Raw genomic sequence first — 27,040 nt, 5'->3', positions numbered from 1 at the left:
TCATCTCTCAAACAAACCCTAAAGTAAAATCAGTGCTCCCTTTTTTCTTTACTGTTACATGAAAAACTCAGTGGGACTTTCTCTCAGAGCTAGACATAAATATCAATGACGAATGCACAGCAGTGACTGCAAATTCAGATACATTTCCTTCTGAGCAGTGTGAAGGACTGATTCTTTTTTTCCATTAAACAAAAAAAGCATCCCTCTCAACTTGCTGTGATTGTCGAGTAAAATCATTAGGTTTTGAAATGAGTAAAATATTTTGTTGTTGTTGACATTTTCAAATGCCTGGAGAGAGCTGAATGGGCAATTGTGCACATTCTATTGTCTACCCTGCTCATGTTGTTACTTTGCAAGGGGAATATTTGCATTGTGTTTTGAACCTAATTTAGTCAACTAACTAGAGTAGTTCTGTTCCTCATGGATGGAGAACGATGCCATCTCCAGAGGGCAGTTTTCACTGCCCACCTCAGAGCTCCTGCTATGAATCAATATCTAAAGAAGCTTTTCTCCTCCACTGACTGTAAAGGGAGTGAATCTATGATCCCCTTGCAGGAGGAGTCCAGAGCAGTGATGGTGGAAGGAGGAGTTACAAACGAGAAGGTGATGTTGCACTAAATTGAATTAGGACAAAGACAACACTGTGAGCATAACAGAAATGTGGTTACTGTTGTTCAGGTGGCTGGATTTGGTCACCTCCCCTTTATCACTATTAGAAGGCTATGAAGGAGGCTGAGCAATTAACACCTTGAGGTTATGGTACCTGAAGAGAAGATAAATAACTGAAATGGATCATGGATTCTGACCCATGCCTCTCTCTGGTCCCTCAGTGTGAAGGTTTACAGTGCAGTATATTCACTTCAGTATTCCAGGCATTGCTGTAGCATCAGGAACACTTTTCAGATGAGCAAAATTTTATGTTTTCCAAGAAGAACTTTTGGTGTAAAACCTTTTTTCCTCAGCCCCATTTCACTTAAATTTCTTTTCAGCAGAACAGTGGACTAATGATCTAATATTTCTTTACTTTAAGATGCTACATGCAGGGTTGCCTGAGCTAAACAGCATCCAGGATCTGAAATATGTTTATGACAACCTCCGTCCTCAGGACTCAGATCTCCAGGCTACAAGCTACTTTACAAGGTAAAACCAAAATATAATCTAGTAACCTTATCTTCTTCAGACATGAAGCAGTTTTTCTATTATGTTAAGAGGTTGTAATCAGGGAAATTACACAAAAGGATAATTGGTCTTCACATGTTTACTTTTAAAAGGTCCATTCCTTATGCATGTTATAACCGATTTCCTCAAATTTCTGGAAGAAACAGTTTTTCATTTGTTTACACTTGTATCAAGTCACTTAGTCAGCACCTAGAGATTTCTTGGGCTTTCATGGTGAAACCATCCTGGTTTCTCTCTGCTTTTAAATGCAGCAGCTACATGCAAATGGATTTGAACTGCATAAAGAGGTTCAACTTGTTAATGGACTGTGTGAGAGTCTTCAGTTTCTGCATTTTACTCCCTTTTCTTCTTTTGTTCTTCTGTCTTGCTTCAAGCAAGTTACTTTCTCTCTGCTAGCCACAGTTTCTCCATCTGCAAAACAATACTGGTTCTTCCTTTCAAACATTCAGCAGATCAATCACAGAAAAGCATTGTGTGTGAATATAGATACATTTGAAGCTTGATTTGTGTTAGGATAAAGAACCTTTCCATTGTTTGTGATAATAAGTGTGGACTATTGATGAGCTGCAGGTGATGTGCATAAAGTCAGTTTAAAGCCCTCAGTCCTGATCTCTCAGGTCAGACCTCTGCATTCCATATAATTCCAGCTGTTGATGTGATGATGCTGTAGATGGAAGCAGTGGAGATTGTCTAGATTTGGAAACTCTCTTTCCTGTTCTAGGCAAAGTATGAGAGAAAACCTCCCAGTCAGAGCCTGCCCTGAGCAGCACCATCATTCCCCAGGGCCAGTCTATGAATTTACACTCCCTGGACACCCTGTACACATGCAAAACAAGCCTCTGGTGCCTCCCCTGGTGCAAGTGCAGGACACATACCCAGTTCACAGCACTGGACTCTGAATGAAGGGCTCTTTTAGAATTCCAAGCCCCAAAGGACATTCCCATAAGGCAGCACAGTTCTCTGCAGGGTGCAGACTGCCTTGAGGCAGAAGCAATCCCCCTGCCCTTCAGTACAGCCAGAGGGAACAGTGCAAGGGATAAAAGAGATGAAAGCTTCAACTGGAACAGCTGGACCAGTCTCATTACTGTTACAGGGACCCATATGAAAGTTTTGGGCAATTTGAATTATGCTGTTTATATGTCTCCTTCCCACGTAGAAGAATCTGCTAGAATCTGAGAAAACTGAGGCAGCAGGTTTAGAGAAGGCTGGAACAGAGACCTAGAGACTTTAAGGTTGACTTTCTTTGGAAAACAAGAGAGGAACTTCTCCAACAAAACTGTTGTTCCATTACTTTGCACACAGAATAGCATTGACACTTTAACACTTGTTTTTTTCATCTGCTTTCACTCTTGTCCCTTAGCAGGATTGTTATATTTTAAAATTTAATTACAGCTTCACAGTTACCATCAACTCCTACCTTATCCTTTCCTTTAAAATTTTACATATTCCCAAATTACAGACTTACATTTCCACTTCAAATAGGAAATACGCACTGTCTAATTAAATTGTAAAAGTTTTGATTCTGTCAAATAGTTTGGGTGGTTGTGTCTGTCTCTCATGGGTGAAAAATCCAATTCATTTAGTTAGTGAAAGAAGGCTAGGGTATACATAACAAATAGGAAAATCTGAGTCTTCAGAGTGAAAATTGCATTAGTGTCGCATGAAGCTCAGAGCTGGTGCCCTTCTGGAGGCGGCAAGGATCAGTATTGCTCTTCAGTTGGGTAAGATATGGTTGGTGTTGGCATCACTGCAGCCTTGCTTAGCTGGGAGACTGAGGAGGAAGACTTGGTTCAGGGCAGTTGAATCTCCACGCTCTTTTCTTGGAGTTGGGCAAGGTAGTTGTGGGTATTTTGAGGGTTATGGCAAAGAAGGTGAGGGACTTCAGAAAGAGAATTTATCTGCAGTCTTCCTCAGCCAAAGCATGTGGAATAACAGCAGGCATTTGCAAGGAGATGTGGCCTAACAGGGGTTTGGAAGTAAGAAGAATTGGCGTGCTTTGTTGTCTGGTAGAGGTTTGTATTTGGGATAGGAAGTCCTGTTCAGCTCAGAGAGATTATTGGTAGGACTCAAAGACCAACATGTCCTTCTTCCCATTAGATCAGGGATGGTGTTAAGGAAATGGAGGCTTTCAGAGTGGAAATTCCACTCAATTCCTGCACATCAACAAAATGGTTCAGACCTCTGCTGTGCTCTGGGCTCTGTTCTTATTTGAAACTGTGTTTTCTGCTGTGTTCAGTGAACTCCAGAGCTATTGTTCCAATTTCCTTTGAAATGCGGAAGTGTAGATTTCTTGTTGTCCATGGAGATCATTACATCGTGTAGAAAAGTCAGGTAGTGCTGTAGTGCATATTTTGTTCATTAATATTCTTAGGATATGTTTGTATTATAGATGCTCATTTGCAAGAAGAAAATCACTTTACATTAGCTCATGAATTTCCATGGATTCTATTTCTCTTGGAGCTTTTTTTTCTCCCGCTTTATTCTAATTTCTATTCATTTGAACATCATTTGTGTTAAGTCAAAAAAATGTATTGGCATTTCTACATGTTTAAACATGGACAGAACATCAGGCTTCATGTTTAGTAGTATTTGAACTTCTGGAAATTTTATCCAGGCACTTTCCAAAATTAAGAGTTTAGGATGGCCTGACAACTAGATCCATGCAGAACTTGCCCCTGTGTAAAAACATTTTCCAACCTGCTTTTAGGAATGTTAATATCTTGAGATTTTTGGGAGCTTTGTGTTATCTACATCATCTTTATTGCTGTCCTTCAGAAAAATTCATTCTTATCTGCTTGTTATACAAAATATTGATGTTAAAAAAATATCCAGTTACATACTTCTCATGGTCATTCATCTATTTTTCAAGCTGTCCTTAGAAAGACAAGGAAATTGGAAGCTCTGATTATTAACACAGCTTCTAGTAGCTTTTAAATCCCTTACAGTTTGTAGCTCCTTTTTCTCTGTAATTACTTGCGAAAGCACTTTATTGTTTTTCAAATGTTCTTTTCTAGACAAGGAGTGTGGTCATTGGAATGTCAAACACTGCCAACAGAAAGTTATTGCTTGTTCTAAGTACAAGGTAGTTATTGTAATCTTTCAGATTCAGTCATATAATGTATCTACTGAAAATCCCAATCTTTGGCAGTGCAAATAGGAGAAAAGTATTTCTCTGTATTTCTGTAGAAATGCATTGCTTTTAGCAATTTTCTGAGTTTAGTTTGAGCAATAATAGTGACATTGCCCCTGCTGTTGTTTAAAAACAACGTGAAATGATGAATGATGTCACAAATATTCCTGGCAGAACAGTGTTAATTTGTTTTTTGCTGTCACCTTTTTAGCCAGCAGAACAACTCTATCAGAGTTTGGACTGTAACATACTGACCCCTGTCAGGATTGTGAAGCATTCTGTGTTTTCACTAAATTCCTTTAGTCTCATTCTTGATTTAAGATACATTCAGCAATCTGTGGTTCCATTTGTGCACTGTATTCTTCTCACCTCGGGTCAGTTCCCTGTTAGGAGCTGATGAGCAGCAGTGTTAAGCCTCACAGCTCCCAGCCTTCTGGAAGGTCACACCCTCAGGTCGTGAATAAACAATGCACCAATTGAGAGTTAAACAAGAGTTTCTGTGTCTCCTTGTCAGGCCCGTGCACCTCGTGCCAAACGAAACATCGTTGTCTCTCCAGCATCTGCCCTGAACTCGGTTTGATCCTTGAAACTCAGTTTGATCCTTCATCCTCCCTCTTTTCCCCTTCCCCTGACAACAAAGTTTTACCAGAAACTGGAAACCCATCTTACCTTTGGATATAAATTTTCTCTATGGTTTTCTGCAGATGTCTTCAAATGTCAGGATGGTGTGGGGCACTGCCTGACATTTTTAATGCGCCTGCAAAGGGGTGTATTTAAAGGGGGTTTTAAAACTGTTTTTAAGAGCATAAAGTTAGCCTAATGCAATGAATGGAGCTGATTTCAACTGATTGCAGCATGCAATATAACCCACTCATAGAAGCCCATGAATAAGAGATGCAGGGTGGATCTGGCAATTACCAGGGAAGCTCGTTGTATATCTTCAGCAGCCTGATTGAGGGAGGTGCTGCTTGGGTCAGCTGCTGTCTTTGCTTATTTATTAATGGAGTCATTTGCTAGGTACCTCTCATTGCCCAGGTCAAGCATATACACTCCAAGCTACAAATACCAGCAGTTTTCAGACTAGACAATTCACAGTAACTCCTTTCAAAGTATGACACTAATCTCAAACTGCAGTCAATCCCTGTTTCTCAGGTGGCTGCAGATATTTCAGCAAGAAATTTCCTAAGCAGTTAAAAAGCACAGTGAAAGCTGATGGCATCTGAAAGAGACAAAAATACAACACTAAACTTTATTTCAGTGGCATTCAAGTAGTTTGTAAAGATTGTGGTATATGTGCCTCAAAGCAACAGAAGGCAAACTTCCTCCTTGAAGTTGTTTGAGGCATTATGAAGGCTGTTGCACAAACTCCACGAGCCACCAGCTCAGGGGAGAGGAATGTCATCTGTCCTGGGAGAGGCTCATGGGAGGACTAGTAGGGAAACTAGACTGGAAGATGCACTTCAGGAAAGTACCTGATGTGCTCAGCCTGCGGGATAAGAGTTAGTCTGGAAGTAAACCTGGATTTTAAAGCCTAGCAAGTCAAGCGGTAAAAGGAATATGATTATTGCTTGTATACTATCACAGTGGGAAATAAAGTACTAAACTGAAGGGTTATCACTGCTGTACATGGAAAGGATACCAACTGTCCATGAATAAATGTCACTGAGAATTATAAAAGGTCTGTTACTCAAAACAGTAATATTCTGGAAAACTCTGTTAAGAGCTTTTGGGGGCGTATACCCAACTTGTTTTAAAATGGAACCTGGTAAATTCATGGATGTAGGATATAAATGAAACTACATTCATTAACATCTGAGAATCCCATGAAAATAAATTTTGCTCATTATCCTCTAAGTTATTTTCAGGCCTAGATGGAAATGAGAAGCAGGATAACATCAAGAATGATCAAGAAAATTATTCTGATGTTTGGGGTGAATAATAATTATTACATATACTAAGACTAAGATCTTGAATAACTAGTCAGTAATAATGAGTATATGTGCTGTGTAGAAATGCTGGTGTATCCAAAGAGATCCAAGCACCAGCCCTCAGAATACCAGTCCATAAGAAATGTCTGCTTCTTAAAAATCAAGTCACTGTCACTAGTCACTGTTGAAAACATTAACCAAACTTTTCATCCATCTCTGTTTACACAAGCAGCCAACCAGTCTGTTCATATTTTACCTGATACTGTAATTTGACAGTTCTGTAGAAAGACTGAGAGTCAAATCTGAAATTCAAACTCAATTCAACAGGTGGAAAGCAGAAAGTCATTACTTTTCAATAATCCCAAATATTTAATTCACTTCTCTGAGAAGCAGGTCAGACACCAATGTGCACAGTTATTATCGTGTGGAAAAATAACTTTTTCGTGCCTGAAAACTGTGTTAGCAATATTGTGATTCACTGCTGATGTTACTCTAGTTAATGACAGATTCCTGTTCTCTTCTGACTAACCTGTGCCTTTGATGTCCTTCATATTGGTCACTTCAATTTTACTTTCTATGGACCATCAGGCGCTAATTCTCTAAGCAGCTTGGGCTACCAGAGCTCTGCAATAATTAAGACACTTTTATCATCTTTACTAAGATAGAACCAGCTTTGGGCACAGGCAAAGGTGGTAATGGCCAGGGAGCAAGAGGCCCTTGACAAGGAATACCCATGACCTTACCAACTTCTTTTCACTGTTGCTAATCTTAAAGTGGCTGCAGAAAAAAAGAAGGTGTGTGGGGAACTGGAGGAGTTCAAGGAGAAACTTCCACCACTTGTCCTCAGGATGAACTTTAATAAATGCTAACAGAAAGGGGAATCAGATACCACAGCGTGATAAACTGGGTCATTGAGCTAATCCAGGCCAAAAATATACTGCAAAATTTCAAAAAGATACGACACTTGGGTTTGATGTACCCCATTGTTCCTTGTATAGTTAGGAACCAGCTTTTGGCAAAGAGGGTTCCTGTAAGCCAGTTTGTCCTTGAAAGCAAGTGCAGAGAACTGTAACCAGAGCTGTTTTACCTTGCTGTGAAGACACACTCAGAGATGGCATCAGAATAACAAAGAGGCCCTCTCAGTTCCTTGTTGCTGGTATGATATAAGGATTGCTGAGTGTTTTCTATTCTAACAAAGAGTACTGCATACAGATAGAAAAAAATATCAAGAGGGGGAGAAAACAATGTATACTTCTGATTTTATTTGATTTTAAATGTGATAATTTAAAATAACTCACAGGAAAAATTTGCAACAATGACAAAACAAGTCTCTGTTTAGATTTAAAGTATATGATTAGCAGTCTGGGTTTTGAAAGTATTTTAGAAGCCTAAAGGACCCATGAAAAGAATAGTGGTACTCTGATATCAGGCTGTTCTACAGAGTGATGATGTCTGAATCAGTACTAATTTACCAGCTGAGGTCTGCTTTATGTGAATTAAATTGCACCATGTTTAGCTGAAAAGTTATCGTGTCTCTTATAGTAATATGGCTGATTCCCTAATTGCTTTGCTATTATATGACCAGTTACAGATTCTATAACCTAATATCTCAATGACTTAGGAAGTGTTTCAGTTACGCATTAAATTAAGTATGTAAGAGTTAAAAAGGAAAAGTTCACCTCTGATGCAGCCTAATTAATCAGCACTGAATTGATCTTGTACTAATATTTTGAAATTAGGTTTGTTTTCTTGTTTTACATTTGAGTGCTAATTTGTTTAATTTATTAAATAGTCTGCATGTATCTGTTTCTGGAGAATGTAATTAATAATTAAGATAATTAACCAAATCAGTTCAGAGATACTTTTCCTTGTATTTCATTGAGAAAAATATATACATCTTCTCTTCTCAGTTTACCATGCCTGATTAGTATATGATAAACTCACACATTATTTTGAATGAAATCTGAATGGGGGGGGGGGGGGCAGTGAGCTGGGGAACTATCTGTAGGAGGAATATTCTTTCTGGTATGGCTGCATCCGTGAAGCTACAGACTTTAGCCAGAGCATCTGAGATCATGAAAATTAGGCTAATGTGATGAATGGAGCTGATTTCAAATGATTGCCCTACGCACTCCAACCCACTCAGAGAAACCCATGAATAAGAATTTAATTTGAAATGACAGGTGAAGCATTTGCTCAGCCTTGAACAAGGGATGATGGAGGTGGTTAAGGATATCATCAGCCCTTGTAACCTACTTAGATATAGTCAAAAAAACTGGAAGAAAAGAAAGAAAAAAGAAAAAAAAGCACAGCAAACCCCTGACAATTTGGTAGAGGTTTGCTGCCATATGGCCTGAAACTAATGGATTGTTGTTCTATAACATCAAAACCTATCTTGAATATCTTCAGAGAGCTGTAGAAATAAGCAGGGAAACAGAAAAAAAATTACCATCACATATTAATAGGTCTTAACAATTCAATTAGCAATTTTATTCAAGAGGGCAAATGTTTTCTGATGAGTACTGCATCTTACTCTTCAAAGACCTACGATTATCTTGCAGTGTTATTTCTCAAGTTAAGTTCCTTTTGACTTTAAAACACATTTGCAGTACATATCTACATGTATATCTAGGTTGGTTTTATCTATTGTGTCTTTTCTGATGAAGGATCTAAAAACTCCAGGAAATCAGAAGTGTGTTCTGGCTTCCCTTGCACAGGGATGAGATGGAGGGAGATACCAGCAGAAAAATTCTCTCCCTTTATTTTTTTTTATTTTTTTTTTAATTCATCTTAAGCAGTTCCACAGGGATAGAGCTTTTAAGAGCTGGGTAGAGGATTTAGCAACACATCATGCGCAGCTAAATCACAAATTGAATCCAAGAGCCTTGTGCAAACACGTGTAAGTCCATGTGAGGTTAGCGCAACCAAAAATAAATATAATAACTAGTGCGTTCTCTCCTAGCTGTCAAAATGAACACATGTTGTTCAACCCTGGAACCCCTCAAAACACACGTGGAAATGTCCTGTTTGTCCCTATTGTCTGCAAGAACTCTGATGGTGTCATGCTAATGAAGAATAACTACTCCAAGCTAAGCCATGAGATAGGCTATGGCAAGAGCACTCCTTTAAGCAGTGTTGGGCTGGATGTGCTGCATTGCTGCAAATAGCAGTGACTGGTGTTTATGTGGGTATGTGTTTGTGTGAGGTGGGCTTTAGAATTTGTGATTTTTTTGGTCTTGCCTCCATGAGAACAGGGATCAAGAAATGGAAGCAAAACAGGTGCATAAATAGCGTCCCTTCTGTTTGTTTGTTCTTCAGGAAAATAAGGGAAAGTTTGGAGTGCTTCCCTGTTAAACTCAATAACTTGATCCACGCGCTTGTACAGATGTCAGTGACAGGCTCTGCAAAGCCTCCAGCTCCAGAAGCTGTCCCCCAAGAGTGGATGATGCTGGACACAGAGAAGTCAATCTCAAGAGCCACCATTTTGGGATTCAGCAAAAAGCCTGACACTGTGTGTATTATATTCTTTCCTTGCCCTCATTGCCTTGATCTTTAACGGCTCCTCTGAGAGCTTATATACTCTCCCTCTTCCTTTATAGAAGATTTACTTGTACCACATTAAAGGGATCCTGGGATGAACAGCGGTGCCATAAGCAATGAGCTACCAGAGAGAAAGAACACCAGGCAGGCAGATATTTGCAGGGAGCCATTAAGGAGAACAGTTCATGCCCTATAGTGAAAAATAAATCAGAAGCTAATTAAAGCATCCAGAAGGAAAGCATGGTACAAAATTAGGAAGCCTAATAGAAATTGGAGGCTGTTATATGATGCTTTAATGATGTACTATTAGTTTTCACACACTGCAGTGATCTTTCAGTGTTTGAGTTGTATGCTATCCAGGCAAGTTTGTCTTTCTGTGCGGTAAAGACTGTGAATTACAAACTGAATTCTCTGGCACTTGGCACTACATTAAAGGAAGGTTTTTCTTTGTTAAAATCACCCTATATTTTCTCCTGTACATTTTTTTTTTAACGTGCCTCTCTGATCATTTTTCTGCCTCTCCCTTTTTCCCCAACACAGATATATCTAGTCCAGGTGGTGCAAACCTGCAACGTGGTCACTTTCGTGGAAAAATCGTTCGACCAGTTCTCAAAACTTCACAGCCATCTCCAGAAGCAGTTTCCATCTCGTGCCCTCCCAGAGTAAGGCAGCATATTAGTGAATGTTATTCTGCTGTTAATTGGCTCTCTCTGTGCTCAGATAGATCTGTGAGAAGATGCAGGGCAGACATATTTTTAGAAACACAAAGGCAATGCGACGTATTCTATCAAGGCTTCTATTCAGCCTCAGAAGAAACTGAATCACAGACTATTGTGACAGTCTAGCTTTTATTGTTCCTTTTTTAATGGGAGGAGAAAAGGGAGAACAGCTTGGACCTGGCAAAACTATTCCTGAAATCAAAGGATAAGTGGCATTGACTCCATTAAAGGCACGATGGGACCTTTAATAGTTTTTATTTTCTTCATGATGCTTATCAAAACTCATAGAAAAATTCATATATTAAAGTAGTGTTTACATTGGAATATTTACACTAGATCAGAACAGAAACAAGCCAATCTCTGACACTGGCTGGCATGAACAACCTGCTTACAAAAAGATGCACATATTCCCCAGCTGAGAAATATACAATAATCTTATATACTATCCTGGCTCCAAAACCCAACCTTTGTGCCTTGCATCATTCAATTTAAAATCTTTTGAAAAACATGCTGTCATTAGTTGCAATAATTTTGAATATTACTTTTTGTGCATGTCTGTTCCTGCTTTTCATTTCTGAATCTTATTTCTTCACAGTTTCCTGGGACAGCGAGTCCCACATTTTATTTCTGTCTTACGTAAAACTGCTTTTCCTTAGGTAATGATTGGCCATGGCTTTAGTAGTGCAAGTGGAGTTATTTCTTCTACAAACATCTACAAATATCATATACATTATACTGAATCCTCCATTGAGAACAAAGTAGTCCTCTCCACACCATCATTCTGACTCATCTGGTACAAGCCCTTCTTCAGGCTCTGTCTGCAATAAAACATAAAGCTGGCCTAAAATACAAGCAGTTTACTTGAACCAAGTTGAGATTCAAGTGATATCCTTGAAAAATATAAAGGTCTGGCGTTTGGCCTGAAGTACACAGCCACAGACAACATGGTTTTGACTTAAAGTCCAAGAATTTCAGATCCAAATTTTCTATTCCCTCAAGCTTGTGAGAAGCATTCAGGTTTAGATTAGTTTATTCTAGAGAATCTCTATTCTACCTGAGGGGACTCCAATTTGATTCATTATGAGTGGCTCACATGAACAGGTTTGCAGCAGCTGGTGAGAATCGAAATTTCACTAAACAAATACCGCAAGTGCTTGAATCGTGATTTTGATTTGGAGATATTTACACGCTAACCTTTAGGTTGTAAAATGAAATATTTAACAAGTACCTGTTTATGACAGAGCCCGTTGAGAGAAAATACATTTCTCTGTAGAAATGCACAGACCTCAGAAACCCTGTTGTGAATTTCAAAAGTAGTACTATGCCATTTTTCAGATAAATCTACTTTTAATAAAATCTCTCACAACATTTTCACAAAGAGTGTTTCAGAACTCACAGAGGGTTAATCTGCATATACTGAGGCTGTCTCTAAGAGCACCTCTAAGGGCTTTGTTGTCCTAATTCAGTCCCAGCAGTAACCTGTCAATGCATGATCTTTCTCCAAGATTGTGTTAAAGAAATTCATTTTATGATATTTCTTGATAGCCGTGTTTTTTAATATTAAAGTTTTGGTTTGTTTTCTAACAGAACTTCATTACTTTGAGGCTTTTCATGTATCCCAGATTTTATCCTAATAATAAAAAACTAATTATTTCTTTAAAAGGAAATTGTTATTATTACTGAAACTTCCATACCATATCAGACCATTAGTCTGTCTGTGTGTTACAAAGCTCCAACTCTGTCTGATGCCAGATGCTTCAAAGGAAGGAAAAAGCCTTGTTCCACAATATAACCACAAAATCAGTTTAAAAACATATGATTTAAAAAGTAAAATGTTTATTATTACTAGAATAATTGGAACTGCTTACAGAAAGGACTTGGTTTCTGCTTTGTATTGATTCCATGAAATTGTATATATTTATGTCTCATTAGGAGAAAAAAATGCAATATGAGAGTGCTTCATACAAGTGCCAAATACTGACTATATTACAAGAAACTAATGGCAAAAGCTCAGAGTTCTTAGAATCTGAACTTTTGCTATTGACATGTGAACATTCAGCCCATATTTACAAGCCAAAGCGCAGCTGCCCCAAGCAAGCCCTTGCATTCTAGCACCCTCCTTTTTATTTGGTTTCAGAGAGAGTATTAATTGTGTTTCGTTATTGTTTTGCAAAAGGCCAAAAATCTTTTCACCCAGGAAAACGTTCAAGTGACATAATTTGTACACAGAACAACGTTCAAGCTGACAAGTAGGGAGTGGAATTCTCTATGGAGGATGTCTGCACACGGTGCAAGTTTATGTTTTTCTGATCCACTTAAGGCAGATGCAAAGCTGAATGTCAGGTTGGGAAGTTCACCTCTTCTAACACGAGAGCACTCACAAGGGCAAAGCTGGATTCAGCCACAAACGCAATTCAGCAAAAGCTCGAAGGCCTCCTAAAGAAGGGTTCAGTGCCACCACAAGGTTCATATTGTCCTTCACTCCAGCAGTTATTGGTGCTATCAATCAGCAGTTTCTCTGTCCTGTTTGGCCACTGTGCTTAGGATGCATCTTCTGAGGGCCTGCATTTTACAGCCAGAGCCCTGTCTGTGGGTTACACAGTCTAATTCATTTTAAGCTGCTTCCAAACAGCTCCTCCCTATAATCCCTTGAAAGAAGTCCTTTTGTGCCCCAGAGGGGAACCCAGAATATTCACAGGCTATCTGTGTGTGCCAGATGACCTGGGCTCTATTTTTATCTGTGCAGCTCATCTATGTCATGATCCTGGGTCATATCTCTCACTTCCTCCACTTCTTTATGTGTCCTGCCACTGTGGTTTCACGAGGCGAGAGTCCCCTCTTGCTGCTCATCTGTGCAGCCCCTCTCTGAGCCCCAACCCTTCAGTGCCATGGGCAGAAATAATGAAAAGTTCATAAAAACATCCAGTATGCTGCTGTCATCCTGGTCCCTTGCTGGTTTAATTGCAAACCAAGTTATACCAGCCCTGAGTTTTTCCTCACAGTATTGCCCAACTGCCTTTCTAAAGGCTGGCCAAGTGTCCCTTTCCAATGTATCACATGCTAGACAGCTCCTTAGTCATTTGTCTGAAGCCTTCAGATGCCTCTTGAGGTCTAGTGGATAAACAAGGTTGTAGCAAAAAAAAAAAAAGGTTTGTAAACAAGACACGGTTGACTATTTACAAGAGGGGGTGGTGGAACATGAAATATAACCAGATCAAAACTTCTGCCTTCCTCTATCCCATACATTAGAGGACATAAAGCATAATGTTTATTATGAATCCGACTATTAGCAATCCATATCACAGAAGCCATTACGTGCAATTTAGCACAGATAGCTTTTCTAATGCTCCTTCGACCTGAGAGATAAATACCCTTCGTCAGGGCAAGGTTAATATAAATTGATTATGTGTATTGTTAAAAATCTAACCTTTTGACCGATTTAATGTGCATTGTCTCTAAAATGCAAAGATGATTCAAGTAAAAAAATGTGAGGTTTTGACATTTTCAACCACCAGAGCACTGGAAAATTGACATAAGGCCATTCTATGCATATGTGATTTATTTACTAAACTGAAATTAAATTCGTCTTAATAAAAATTCAGCAAGATCATTACTTTTACTATTGTTATTGCTATTGCTTTTGTTGGGATTGATTTTTTTGCTATGGACAATCGTTTGTTTTCATATATTGCTTTTAGTAGGCTAGTGCCTGAAATTACATATGGGATCAGGGACCTCCTCTGAAAAACCTATCTACACTCTAAATAGCTGAGGTAAAAATGCAAGCAATGATATATTCATCAAATGTCACATTGTTTCTGTAGGGCTTTGGTACTCACTATTGTGTTGTAAGGCTGTGTATAGCATGAGCCCTGGGCTGAGATCAGAGATCTCTTGTACTGGGCACAGTGAAAAAAATGGGGAGGGCAGTGCTTTCCTTTTTCATAAAGGGCTAATTATTTAGATATCACAAAATGCAAATAACTACCTTTTAGGTTTTCTTTATTTACTTGCTGTTTAAATTAATGATTTAGACAGAAAAAGTACTACAGTATGAAACAAAATACCAGCAAATTATTAGAAGAACCAGAGTGAGAGGGTAAAAAATCATCTGGACTCTACCCATCCGTTCCTCTACCTGCCAAACCACTTAGAAAATCTTGACTTTCTTCTGTTAAGTAGAGCTGGAAACATTTTCAGCAAATACAGTACAAGAGTTATGCTTACGAATATTTTTCTTTTGCAGGTTTCCCCACTCATGGCATTTACCTTTTACGGATCTTGAAGATAAAAGAGTGAAGGATTTGAATCTCTATCTGAAGCAGCTATTAAGTGGCTCCAGGAAACTGGCTAATGTGAGCATTTCTAGTTGTTTTTTTTTTTAATTTGCATATGACTTCTAGTGGCATTGTACCAAATGATTCAGGAATCCTTCCATTGTCCCATTTGGAGAAAAAAAAAAATTACATAAGTGACACATCTTCTAATGCAGCTCTTTTGGGATGGAGCCATTACAGCATTCATCAAAACTTAAGACAAAGACAAGCATGACGGAGAAATAGTTTATTAGACCTGGCAGGGCATTTTTCAGAAAAACTTTTCTTCCTTTGCTGCCATCGAAAAGTAGTGATTCACTGAATTTTTGACAGAAAGGAGTAGGTTCTGAGGAATGTAATGTCTAAAAAAGGAGTAAGCTTTGAAATATTGAAAAGTCTGATTTTGACAGCTGTTAAATGAAAAGTTCCATTCTTTCAGCCCAGAAATACCCATTTCAAAATGTGGTTAACGTGTAGAAGAAATTGTTTTGCAAACATAAGACCAAATACAGACTGTTTCAATATTATCAGAATGATATATTGTGTCCATTAAAATTAGGGGTTTCTCATTTTTTATTCATTATTGCCTTCTGAGATTTGAGGTTCCTCTGTTTAAAAGTGGAAAGTTTAAATGGTAACAGACATTGCCTTTTCATTGTCTGGGCCAGGGCAAAGCCTTATGCACCTCAGCATCATAAAAGCCACGGCTGAGAGCAGCTGAGGGCCACTGCCAGGTGAACCATGTCATGGCCTCAGGCCCACAGCTCAGACTGGGGCTGCTTTGGTTTAATAGCAGGGACGGTCTAGGTTGCCAAAAGAAGATATGACAGGATGTTTGTTCTCCAAAATTTCAACCATCTTGCAGGAGGAGAAAAATGTTTACTATCTAACTATAAAATTTTCCCAGCTGTGACTGTGTAATGGAGATTAAAGAGGAAATTGTCCATATGCAAAACGAATGAGATTTCTCTTATTAATATGAATATAAATTCTGAGCCCTGTGTTGAAATTGAGAAGACTTCCAAAGAGGATAAAAACTATTTGTCTCACAGAGTTGCACCTAATTTGGTACAAACAGCTGACTTGGGTGCTTGGCTCCCTTGGCTGAACCTGCCAAATAATCTCCACGAGTATGGGTTGATTGTTGTGCAATTAAAACACGAGAAGTCCCACCTCAACATGAGCAAGAATGTCTTTACACTGAGGGTGGCAGAGCCCTGGCTCAGGCTGCCCAGGGAGGTTGTGGAGTTTCTCCCTCTGGAAACCTTCCAAACCTACTTGGCCATGTTCCTGTGTCACCTGCTCCAGGTGCCCCTGCCTTGGCAGTAGGCTTGGCCTAGATAATCTCCAGAGGTCCCTTCCAACCCTGACAATTCTGTGATTCATTTCTGACGCTCGTGTTCGGGTCGTGGGTTTATTTTACGTTAGTGCCTTTTGGTCACAGCTGAGGGAAAGCTGATATAAGCCAGTGACCTAGAAATGAAAAGCTGGGTATCTTCTGCTGTGCTCTGGGCTGCTGGAAGGTACACAGCTTTTCAATTTTGGGCCAAGCACTGCTGTGTAGAAGCCTTAGCTTCAGCTGAAAAATTATACTGCTTAAGGCCCTGGGATAGCAATAAAAATGTTTCCTGGTCACACACAGAAACTTTGTTCTCCCTCCCACTCCATGGTCTGTGCATGGGTTAGTGATCAGCCAGAGCAGGCTGCCTTGCAATGGGTTTCCTAATGCCCTGCAGCATGCACCCATGGAGCTGGGGACGTCCTCCCAGCACATTGCTGCTGGGACACTGGGACACAACCACAACTAGGGTAGTCGGAGGTAACTGTGGGCAGATCTGCCTGGGGACACGTGCCGTTGCGGCTCTGAACAAGCCCAGGGGGCTATTTCCAGGCTGGTACAGCCTGTAGCACTGAACCATGAGGAGAAGAAAGCAATTCTGTGCCTAAGAGGGCTGCACTGCTCCTGGTGTGCTGGACTTGGAGGCACGACAACAAACAGAGCAATGAGCAGGTTGTTTCCCTCTGTAAAGTGCTGCTGCATGTGGGAAATCATCTTGCTTACCCCCGTGCAGCTAACCTGCAATTCTAGATGGTAACCTTTAAAGTTATTGATACTCCATAAACATTGAATCGTTATTTTTACTTCAATATGCTTCTCCTGCTGGGAGATGTGAGAAATTTAGAAAATACTGACGTGTTCTGACCCACTTAGAACAAGGAGATCAGCCGGTGGGTAATTTCCTTTGTATTCTTTTTTTTACTTTTCACTTTGGTATGACTCTTTTAAAAGTGTCATGGTGTCTTCTTGGCTTTAGCCTGAGCAGAAAGCCAAGCTAGGAGGTATTCTTGATAAAAATAAATACAATTGTTTTGTCTCTTTTCATGCCTGTGACAACTTTGCAGTCAAATTTGCCCTTTTTCTCAAATTGCCAAGGAGTCTGGCTGAAACCATTTAGTGAGTTGTCTGTTCTCAAGCATTACCAAAGTGTCATTCCTATGAAATAGTAAAACTATGTAGGAATAAATAATTAATTCATAAATTTATGAAGAAATCTGGTAAGAACAGATGCCTGTAGGCCAGGGGCCCTTTTACTCTCTTACCACAGTCTTTTCTTTATGCTGAAATGTACCTGTAGTGTACAGTACAGCTACAGTACTGTAGCTGTGCAGAAGGCTGGAGTATTGTCTGAGATGGAGAGAAGAGCTTTTATTTCATTATAAAATACCCTTGTTATCACTGTAAACACATTACCCTGATTGACTAGACACCATTTTCAGCTCTGAAAAATTTAGTCCAGTCCACACAGGACTTGGTTCTACCAATTAAGTAATTATAAATCCTAGAAATGAAGAAAGAATCAGATTATATCCAAATTCCTTCCTCAGTCATGCCTTAAGTGCATGCTTTTTAGTCCAGACTAAGTTCTGATTATGCTAATTGTATTATAATTAAGAGTATACCAGAATGTCACTGACCTTTTCTGCTAAATGGTTGGAATGAAGGAGTAGAGATGGAAAACAGCTGCCTTCTCATTTGCACTGAGCTCAAATGGAATGAAATGTTTCTTTACACCCTTCTTTAATATAGAAACTTTTCCTTTCTCCATCACTGAACTTTAGTATCAGATCCAACAAATGCAGACAGATCAGTTGATGGAGATACTTTTTCTTGGACCAGTTTAAATGCTTAAATATGCTCATGCCCATCCCTAGTCACAGCATTTTTTTTAAGTCTGTCACTTAACTTTGAGCATAAGCCTCACTCATTGACTTCCTCTTCAATATTTGTTGAAGAATTGCCTGGAATAGGAATGATTTTCTTAAATTCAGGTTAACACTGTTATAAATAACTCCACCAGCAGACTGTATACATGAACAACAAGCTGTATTCATTACATCAATCACTAAAATGCAGAAGCTGATGCACCTTCATTTCGCACTGAGTCAATTAGGACAGGATCAAAAATAGGTTTCAGCACCTTTTTTTAATTTCATTCTACTCCTCCCAAACCAGTGGCAATATTTATGATCACAGTGCAAGAATATTTAGGTTTGGGCCAGTTGCACCATTGCTGACTGACTCACTGCCTGCATACCCTGAAGTACCTGGGTTTTCTAGATCTGCAAGGCAACATCCTCAACAATCTTTAGACTTCTGGAGTTTTTCTTCATGAAATGGCAAAACAACCAAACGATGTCACCAATAAGAGGTGAAGCATCAAAAACCAATGAATTGAAGCTTGGTAACACAGAAGATGACAAAAATATACGTTCTCAAAGTGTAAGTCAAATCTGTGACAAAAAGCAGCTGCTGCTGACTACTGTTACATTTTCGCTCAAGTCCAGCTGAGAGATGGGCTGAGTGGAGATTGCAGCCCAAATCTCTTATTATGAATTAGGGCTGCCCTGGTGGCTTGTCATTGTGTGGCTGTATTGTAGAAGGGTTATACATTGCCTGAGGACACAAAAGCAAGGTAAGGCTCCATTAATTTAGTCTGCTTTTGGCCCCGGTGTCAAACAGCAGCATTGACAAAACCGAATGTCTTCGTGCTTATCTTGGAAAGACAACTTGCACGTGGCTTGGGCATTGCAAGTGAAAAATCTAAAACTGACCCTAAAGCAATGTTTTATATTGCAACCATGTGCATTTGGTGCCCTCAGCCAGCTGGTAACATGGCATGGATAATCTTCCCATCTCTCATCATTTAAAAGATGTGGTATTTAATTTGTGGATATTATATAATAACTATAATATAATAACTGGCTATTATATAGTTATTGATAACACAGCTCAGACACTAGATGTACACACTGGTCTTGCAAAACTGCGTAGTCTTAAATAAACTGATGTTATTTGTTCCACATCTTTCACATAGATTTGTTTTGTGTGCAACTTCAGCAGGCTTGGAGATTTGAGGTGGTGAGGGCATTTGGCAAACATAATAGTAAGTGCAGGTGCACAGTATGCTAATCAGTAAAAAAAAACTAAAATAGGTCTTTTGGGGTTTGAGTCTATAAAGGTTTTTCTGAATATCCAAATTAAGTAAGGACTTCGGGGGCAAAGATAAATCTAATGCAAGCAGGTAAGCAAACAGTGGCAATGTTTCAGCTATGGATAGGTTCTATAAACAGCTTTATGGTGACTTATAGGCTGTATAAAAGGGCTTTAAAGAGGGTGTAAATGGAAAATGATTGTAAATTATGTTCCCTCATTTTCAAGTGTACAGTAAAAATGAGGACCGCAGCATTGTTGTAGAGTGACTAATGTTTTACACTGTAAAAGTAATCACATTTGATAAGAGCTTCCCATATTTCATTTGTTTTATTTGCTGGCAGTACTTGGAGTTCGCAGAGATGAGAAAACAGCTCCCACAGTGCCCGTGTGGGGGCACAGAGCATGGTGGTACAAAGCTCCCCCCGAGGTGTGTGGGTCCTTTGGAACTCCCACCACTCCTGTACTCCCGTGGCAAGGCATCCAGCAGGTCCAAAATGGGGAGGGTTCAAAGTCCTCTCTTTTCTACTGTCCTTTCCTGAAGTTTTAACAGCTGCACCAAGGTCAGCTTTTTCTGGTTTCTTTCTTTCCTGCTGATTCTCCATCCTGTTAAAGTATAACAGGCGCATGGGTGTTCTCTGACCCCAAATCTGCTCTAACACAGCTGAAAAGAAAGCTGAAAGCAGAGGGTAGGCTGCTTTTCTTTCTATCAAAATTAAATCTGGTTTGAAATCTGGATGTGTTTCACTACTAACAGAGTGCTTTTCTAGTTAGTCTCCGATGGAGAGCAGTAGACAAATTCTACCCTGCTAACTGATGCAGGGCTGTACCAGCCCTCCCAGTGCCACTGAAATTGTTTATCCTGGTGTAAGTAAAGGTGGAATTTGTACCTTTTGAGTTTAATGGCTGAAAAAAAGGGGATGTGTGAGTTCTAACCGAACTGGCCATATGTACCTGGCTGCTCCCCTTTAGGCTAATGCTGTCGAGTGACCTGCAAAATATCATTACCTATTAAAGGCTGTTGTCTTCTTAGGTAAGAATGGTTAAACAAACTGTAGGAGGCATTCCAAGAATCCATATGTAGAGAATTTCCATTTGCTGATTTAAAGGTAAAAATTTCAGCAGGGAAAAGGGTAAGTGGGTGCTTGTGGTCATTCTCCATGCCTGCCTATCTGCCAAGACCATCACAGGGTCTCTTAAGATTCCCACCAAGGGCTACATTTTCCTAAAAAACAATTGTTTGTTTAGAAGTGGGCTCTATCCACTTTATACAGTGTTCCTGTGGTTCAAAGCTTTAATATACCTGTTTCTATTCAGCAGTGTAATTAGATACATGCTTAATTCTGAGCTTGTACCATCCCATTAAGTGGGGTCCAACTGATCGAGGTCCCACTGATTTAGGAATCACCGGAAAGTTCAGTGTGTGCTTTGGAGCTCTGCTGACACAGGCTGAACTTAAGGTACTGACACGCTTTGCTGGTGGAAATCTAAATGGTGGAGTCCTGCAGCAGGCAGATTAGCACAGTTCAGGGGGGAAATTGCTGTCTTATGAATAACAGCGTGCAAAATGCTTATCTCCCCAAACACACAGGAGACATCCCCACCACTGCTTTTAAAGCACTTAGCCCTGGACAACCTGCTTCATCTGCCCCTGCCACATGACCTGTTCCATTAGGTTTTTGCATTCTTTTTGCCAGCATTAGCCTTGCTGCTTCCTCCTGAGCTTCAGTACCTGTTGAGTGCAATGGACACACAGGCAGGGAAAGCTTTGCAGTCAGTGCTGTGGCACCAGCAGTGTCCATGCCTGTCCTGTTCATGCCTGTTGTGAGATCTGCCTGAATTCCACTTCTTTACTTAAACCAAATGTCATTTTTTTTCGGAGTGTTGCCCGCTTCAGAATGAGATTTTGGAACTATCGCCTGAAACAATCCTTGCATCTCCTATTTACAAACCTCTCGGTTCACGTATTTCCATTTATTGCAGAAAGAGTAGGTGGAGAGGAAGCAGAAAGAACACCATGCTGTTCAGCGTGGAATTTTTTATTTCTCTTTCAAGTCAGTTTGTGTATCTTTCTTTCCAGCTCCTGCCCACTTCTCTCAAGATCTCTGAACTTGGAGGGCTAGAGTTTCTCTGCTTATTTTCATGCTGTCAAATAAAGGCTGGTCTGCTAAAAATATACTTTCAACCCTGGAGATTTCCTGCACATGGGATTTGTGCTGAAAGAGGGAATGAAGGTCCCACAGGGAATAACTTGCCTGCTTAAAGCTTCTGGAAGCTGAAGCAGGTGTATGGGCTTTCCCCTGTAAGCTGTTTTTATCAGATGAGAGAATAATCAGTCATGCTCAGACAGGCAGGTGTATTGGCAGTCCACTGCTAATAGCTTAAGGATTTGTCATTCGGTTCAAGGAAAATAATTCTGTTAGTTTCTCCTGTTTTTTCCCCCTGATTTTTCTTTTAAAGAAAATATCAGAATGGGAGGAAAAACTCCAACCAGTAGAACGAAAAATAAAAGGCAACTGTTAAAGTAAATCCCAGTTGCTAAATCTTATCTCTGCAATGAACACATCTTGTTCCTCTGTCTGCTGTAACCACGTTAACTCCTCCCTAGCTGTGTTTGTCAGTACCCTCTTCCTTTTCTTTTTCTCCTTGCACAAATTACACCACATCTCGTCAAACTGAAACAACACAAATGCTACATAAAGTACATCTTCCCAATAAGAGACACATTATTTTCCACAGGCTTGAAAAAAGCAGTGGTGACATTTTAATGCTAGAATCTGAAAAGTCTGTTGTTCTACCCATTCATTACATTGTCAGTCCAAGTAACATCAGCATGAATGTAGCAATTCTAACCATCCTAAAGAATGGCCATTCTGATACATGGCTTTATGGAAAAGCTAATAAAATGCAATTACTGTCCACCTTTGATTCAGAGTCATAAGAGTCCATTTCAGAATTCACATTTTTATTGCCTTGCCCAATACTCAAATATGGGGATTTGGTTTATTGTTTTAATTCCCTACAGCTGAATGTAACTACCTGTTATCTATGTTCACTAGAGCAGCACGGGTCAATACATAAAGATAAAAGTTACAGTGGAGTGTATAAGGTGGATTACTCTTTTAAACAGGATGGTGAAATATGATCATCCCTTTCACTCCCCGTGGGTTTCTGGTAGGATTTAACTCTGTATGGAGCTTTTCAGTGTAAGTGTCCATTAAGCTGACATGTGAGGGAGATTTATACAACATCTAAGCCTCAGGGAGGCCCACACGATGCTCGGGGTCGGTCCCGTGCCAAGGGCGAGTTTCGTGCTGACTACACAGGACACAGCAAAGATGGGCTCCTGTGTTCGTGTCACAGATGGGCTGCTCTGGAAAAGCAGTTGCAGCTACTGATACAAATCTTGAGCTGCTGGAGATCAAGCAAGAGTGCAGATCCACGGCCCACACAGCACACTGCTGTCTGGAAGTGTGTTGACAGAGAGGGGCCAGGTAGCACCAGTGCAGCATCCTTGGGACAGTGGTAACGGGCACCATTGTCTTCCCAGGGCCTGAGTAGAAGTCATTATGATTGCCCATAATCATAAGGGAAAGGCTCCCTTTTTTTGCTAAATCTAATATATACATAAAAAAATTAACAGCAATCTTCTTTGAGGGGAATCATTTAAGGCACAGAGCACAACATATGGTATTACCTACCGTATTTTTATTCTCTTTCAGAATGAGCTTGTACTCAGCTTCTTCCTGAATTGGTCCAAAAATACCTTGGCAGAAGATTCATCATCTGTGACCTTAGGTATGTGGATTACCCATCTTTTTTTATTTTTCCAAGACGGACTTCTTTAATAATATTAAATATAGTAAAGCAAAGGTGAGTCTAAAGTGTTTAGGCACCTTTATTTATTTTTTTTTTAGGACGTAAAGATACCATCAAATAATTCCTGATTTCTCAAGGTCTCTGAAAATGTGTTACTAATGTCACCTGTAGCTTTCTTTCTCTTTTGCATATTCCCCTCAGCCTTGCTTCATTTCTTTTGAATAAACATGCCTGCATGCAAAACAAAAGTTTATTTACACAAACTGTGGCAGGTTTCTTGTTCTACAAAACAAAATATTCGTAGAAGAATTTGGAGGAAAGGATGTGAGTCATGACAAAGCACAATGTGTGCTTGCACAAGCGAAGAAAATCAGAGGTGACTTCTAAGGTAATTTTCACCATGAGTGGAGCAGGTAAATAAGAGAACATTATGCTAATGCTTAGGCATACATTATTAATGACAGTAGTAATTCACTTCTTGCTGAATGAGATGCTGCACTATTCCCTTAGCCTATGTAAACACTTAACCCATTTTCCTCTTCTGTCCAGCACCTAATTTAATCTAATTTCTGACATTACAGCATTAAGAGCCAAAGCATAAACTATAAAAAGTAAACTGTGAATGTTTATTGTCTTCCATTGCCTTAGTTCTGCACTCAAAATAATCTTCCGTAGTCAGTTTTAGGCAAAATAAAATCTGATAAAGAAGTCTGCAGCTGCACTCTGCACCACAACAATTCAGCTGGCTGTTATGTGCTTCAGGTGATAGGATAGTTTCCAAGATCACCAGTTTTCCACATTTCAGAAAGGAGCACGAGTATCTCTGCATAGTTAGTTTGCATGTCCATTAAGTTAATTTAATCCCTCTGCAGACCAAGGTGTCATTATCTCTTTTGCTGAGACCATTTTTTTTAATCCATCAGAACAAAATAAATCCCGTTTTTTCTTCTCAGCCTTTTGAAGATTCCCCATGTGTAGGGTTTATTTGATTAGGGCATGCCATTATCATATTAAACCCATTATGACTATTGAAAATTACTAATGGTTGCTCTAACTTTTACAAAGGATCAAGGAGATAATGCAAAGATGTCCTAGGTGTTAAGGACATAAAAGGCTCAATCTCATCACATAAAATCCAAACCAGAGTTCAAATGGAACATGTAGTCTGGGTCCGTGGTGGACTGCATCTCTCTGTAACCATCTTTAACCAAAGATATACAGATGTGAGAGTGAGCTGAGGCACAAGGGAGTTAAAATCCCTGGTCTTTGGAAGAATTTTGACATTTCACCAATATTTAGGTGCCTAGTTATTACAGAACATCTGGATGTAAAAGTCTTATGCAAAAGCATGAACCGAATCTGTACTAAAGCTGAGAAGTAACTTGCTGCCTCATAATTCCTGCTGTGGTGTCCTGAGCTGATATAGTCTGAAGGATAAGCCATTCATTTTTGTTGCCAGTGACAGCAAAATCAAGGAAGAGAATGAAGAAACAGAGGCAAAAATGTGTTTAGTGGGTGTTTGATGAAAGCTACGTGACAGGTAACCCAATCTGCTCGTTCATTATACAGTTAGTGGAGGTGAGGGTCACATCCAGGTCAAGGAAGATAAATGTATCTCTGGCCTCGAGCAGTGTGGTTACAGGGGGATTTTTTTTTTCCCTTTTGAAGAACTCTGCCCTTTAAAGTTTGGACACTTCAGTTCTAGACTCAGGGCAAAACCTTTGTTTAATATGGGAGAAAATAACAAGCAAAACCCAAACTACAAAAAACCCAACTCCCTTTGGCCCAAAAAACTGATCACTATCATTTAGTAGAATAAAAAGAACAGGTAGAATACCAGTAGCACACAAGGCCCAAATTAGGACCCAATCAGCTCAGACCTTATAAAAACAGAGAACAAGAAGCATGGGCTGAGTTGCTCTGGGTACTGCACCACTTGTGGTCAGCAAGGAAGGGTTGACAGTCAGTTGTAGTGAATTGTGGAAGAAGATGAGCTTAGCTGTAAATGAGCTGCCTCAGCTATCAGAGGAACACCTGCCATACTTGTGCTAATCACCCACTTGAAAAATTATTTTCGTTTGTGTATTCTTCTCCTGGTTGTCAGAGTTAGGCTACTGCCATACCCTAGTGAGCTCACTGAAATCTTTGCTGCAGGGCATTTGCATGCAGTTCTTGTCCAGAGAAGACACAAGTCCAGCTAAGGCAGGAGGTGGCTGATCATGCCAAACTGCCAGGTAGCAAACAAGAAGTTGCTGGGAAGAGCACAGTGGCCCTGGAGGCTCTTGCTTGCTGAAGGTGCTCAGAAAGTCTTGATTTAAAAGTAAACTCTGTAGTAATGCCAGAGTCAGTCTGGGGAGAAATCAAGTTCACAGAGCCTGCCAGAGAGAGGTAATTACCATGAAAAAAAGTATGTTCTTTCCCCACAGATATCATTGCTTTCCAAGGTTATGAGTGTCTTAATATTAGTCCGTTTTGAAAAATAACTCAGGTTTAATATGGGCTGTAGCTTTGCATGGAGGTGGTGATTTCTCTCTTAGCCTTTATGGAAGCAAATAATCTGTCTCTTAGTTAGGATCAATATAAAATAAAATTAATGCCCAATAGGATCAGGTTATGAATTTTGATCAAACCAACATCTTTCTCTTACACTGCTTTAATTTATAAATGTTGTAGGTAATTACACTTACTAAAGTAAAATAAAAATTAAAATTTATGAATTTGTACTTTTCTCCTGGTGATGAAGAGATTAGAAATCAACGCTAAATTTATTTTGACATGAATACTGGATCAGTGCTCCCAGTGCGGTGAATTCTGAATTATACTGAATATTGTCAACATTTCATTATACCAAGCTCACTACAAGGCAGTGAGAGCAGATAGAGCAGATATCAGGAATGATTTCACAGACAGCCTTTCATAAAGGCCCTTTTAAAAAAAGGAGAAAGAAAATGTATCAAAAACATTTTTATATCAATCTTGTTTATTTTTTTCTTGAGTTTATATCTCTTGAAAATATTAATAATTCAGACTGTATTGGTTTTGCTGTGGGTTATAACACTGTACAGCCCAGGACCAGTTCTGACATGTAATTAGTGCTCCATGGCTTTCTGTGGATTTCTATGGCTTCTGTCCTTGTAGTACAGAAGAGGGACTGGCTCCATGTCCTTCTAAAGGAAGATCCAAGCTTTCCAAGAGAACTGTAATATGATATTCCTCTCTATGCAGAATCACAGTCCTCATGAGTAGTCCCTGAGGAGAACAGGCTGTTTTGCTCACGTTATGTGGTGTTTTGATCTTCTGAAGTTGCTCATTCTTGGTGTAAAGCTTTTGTCACAAGTTGTGTTCCTGATTTCGTCCCATTTAGACTCTTTTGCTGGCCAAGAGCGCCTCTGGTTGGCTTGGAGAACAGAACCACTGAGATAGTCAGTGTATTTACAGCTGAAGTCAGATACATTGGAGGCTCATAAACCCAGCTAAAGCAGGCAGATGGTTGGCTTGGGGCGTTCAACCCTAGCCCTGGAAAACCAAACAGGTTCCAGTACTCTTTGATGCCAGATGTCAAAACAGGCTGTCACCAAGAAGAAAGGCCTAAGAAAAATCTGAGGGTGCAGAACACGGAATAATACTGAGCTCCCCAATGGCAGCGTGTTGACACTTAGCTAATGAGTTTTTCCACATTGCTTTGCAGTTCACGTGTGAAATGCAATGTATTATTAAATTATAGTTTCCCTATTGATTTTGTCGGTAGCATCTTCCTCGCCGTTTACATTCCTCATGCATCGTGCAAAATGTAATGCAGAGCTTATTTTAAAATGCTGCTGATGAAAACATTGCACAAGTGATAGAATGTGGAGCTGGTAGGTCTCCAACATGCAAGAAAAGACCATCTAGATAAAGAAAACAACTAACTGCATCCT

General features: G+C 39.7%; 1 protein-coding gene across 1 annotated transcript in view; it reads left to right on the top strand.

Annotated features, from left to right (window-relative positions):
- Window positions 1-27,040, top strand: part of PIK3C2G (phosphatidylinositol-4-phosphate 3-kinase catalytic subunit type 2 gamma) — a 197,099-nt gene that overhangs the window by 143,778 nt on the left and 26,281 nt on the right. The window contains 5 exon segments of the mRNA XM_032689057.1: window positions 1,031-1,140; window positions 9,556-9,748; window positions 10,318-10,439; window positions 14,743-14,851; window positions 23,027-23,102. Of these exon segments, the coding sequence (XP_032544948.1) occupies window positions 1,031-1,140; window positions 9,556-9,748; window positions 10,318-10,439; window positions 14,743-14,851; window positions 23,027-23,102 (610 nt within the window).

Source organism: Chiroxiphia lanceolata, chromosome 5 (assembly GCF_009829145.1).
Source record: "Chiroxiphia lanceolata isolate bChiLan1 chromosome 5, bChiLan1.pri, whole genome shotgun sequence".
NCBI classification, from domain to species: Eukaryota; Metazoa; Chordata; class Aves; order Passeriformes; family Pipridae; genus Chiroxiphia; species Chiroxiphia lanceolata.
Note: the sequence above shows the minus strand (reverse complement) of the source record. Positions and strands in the feature narration are given on the sequence as shown.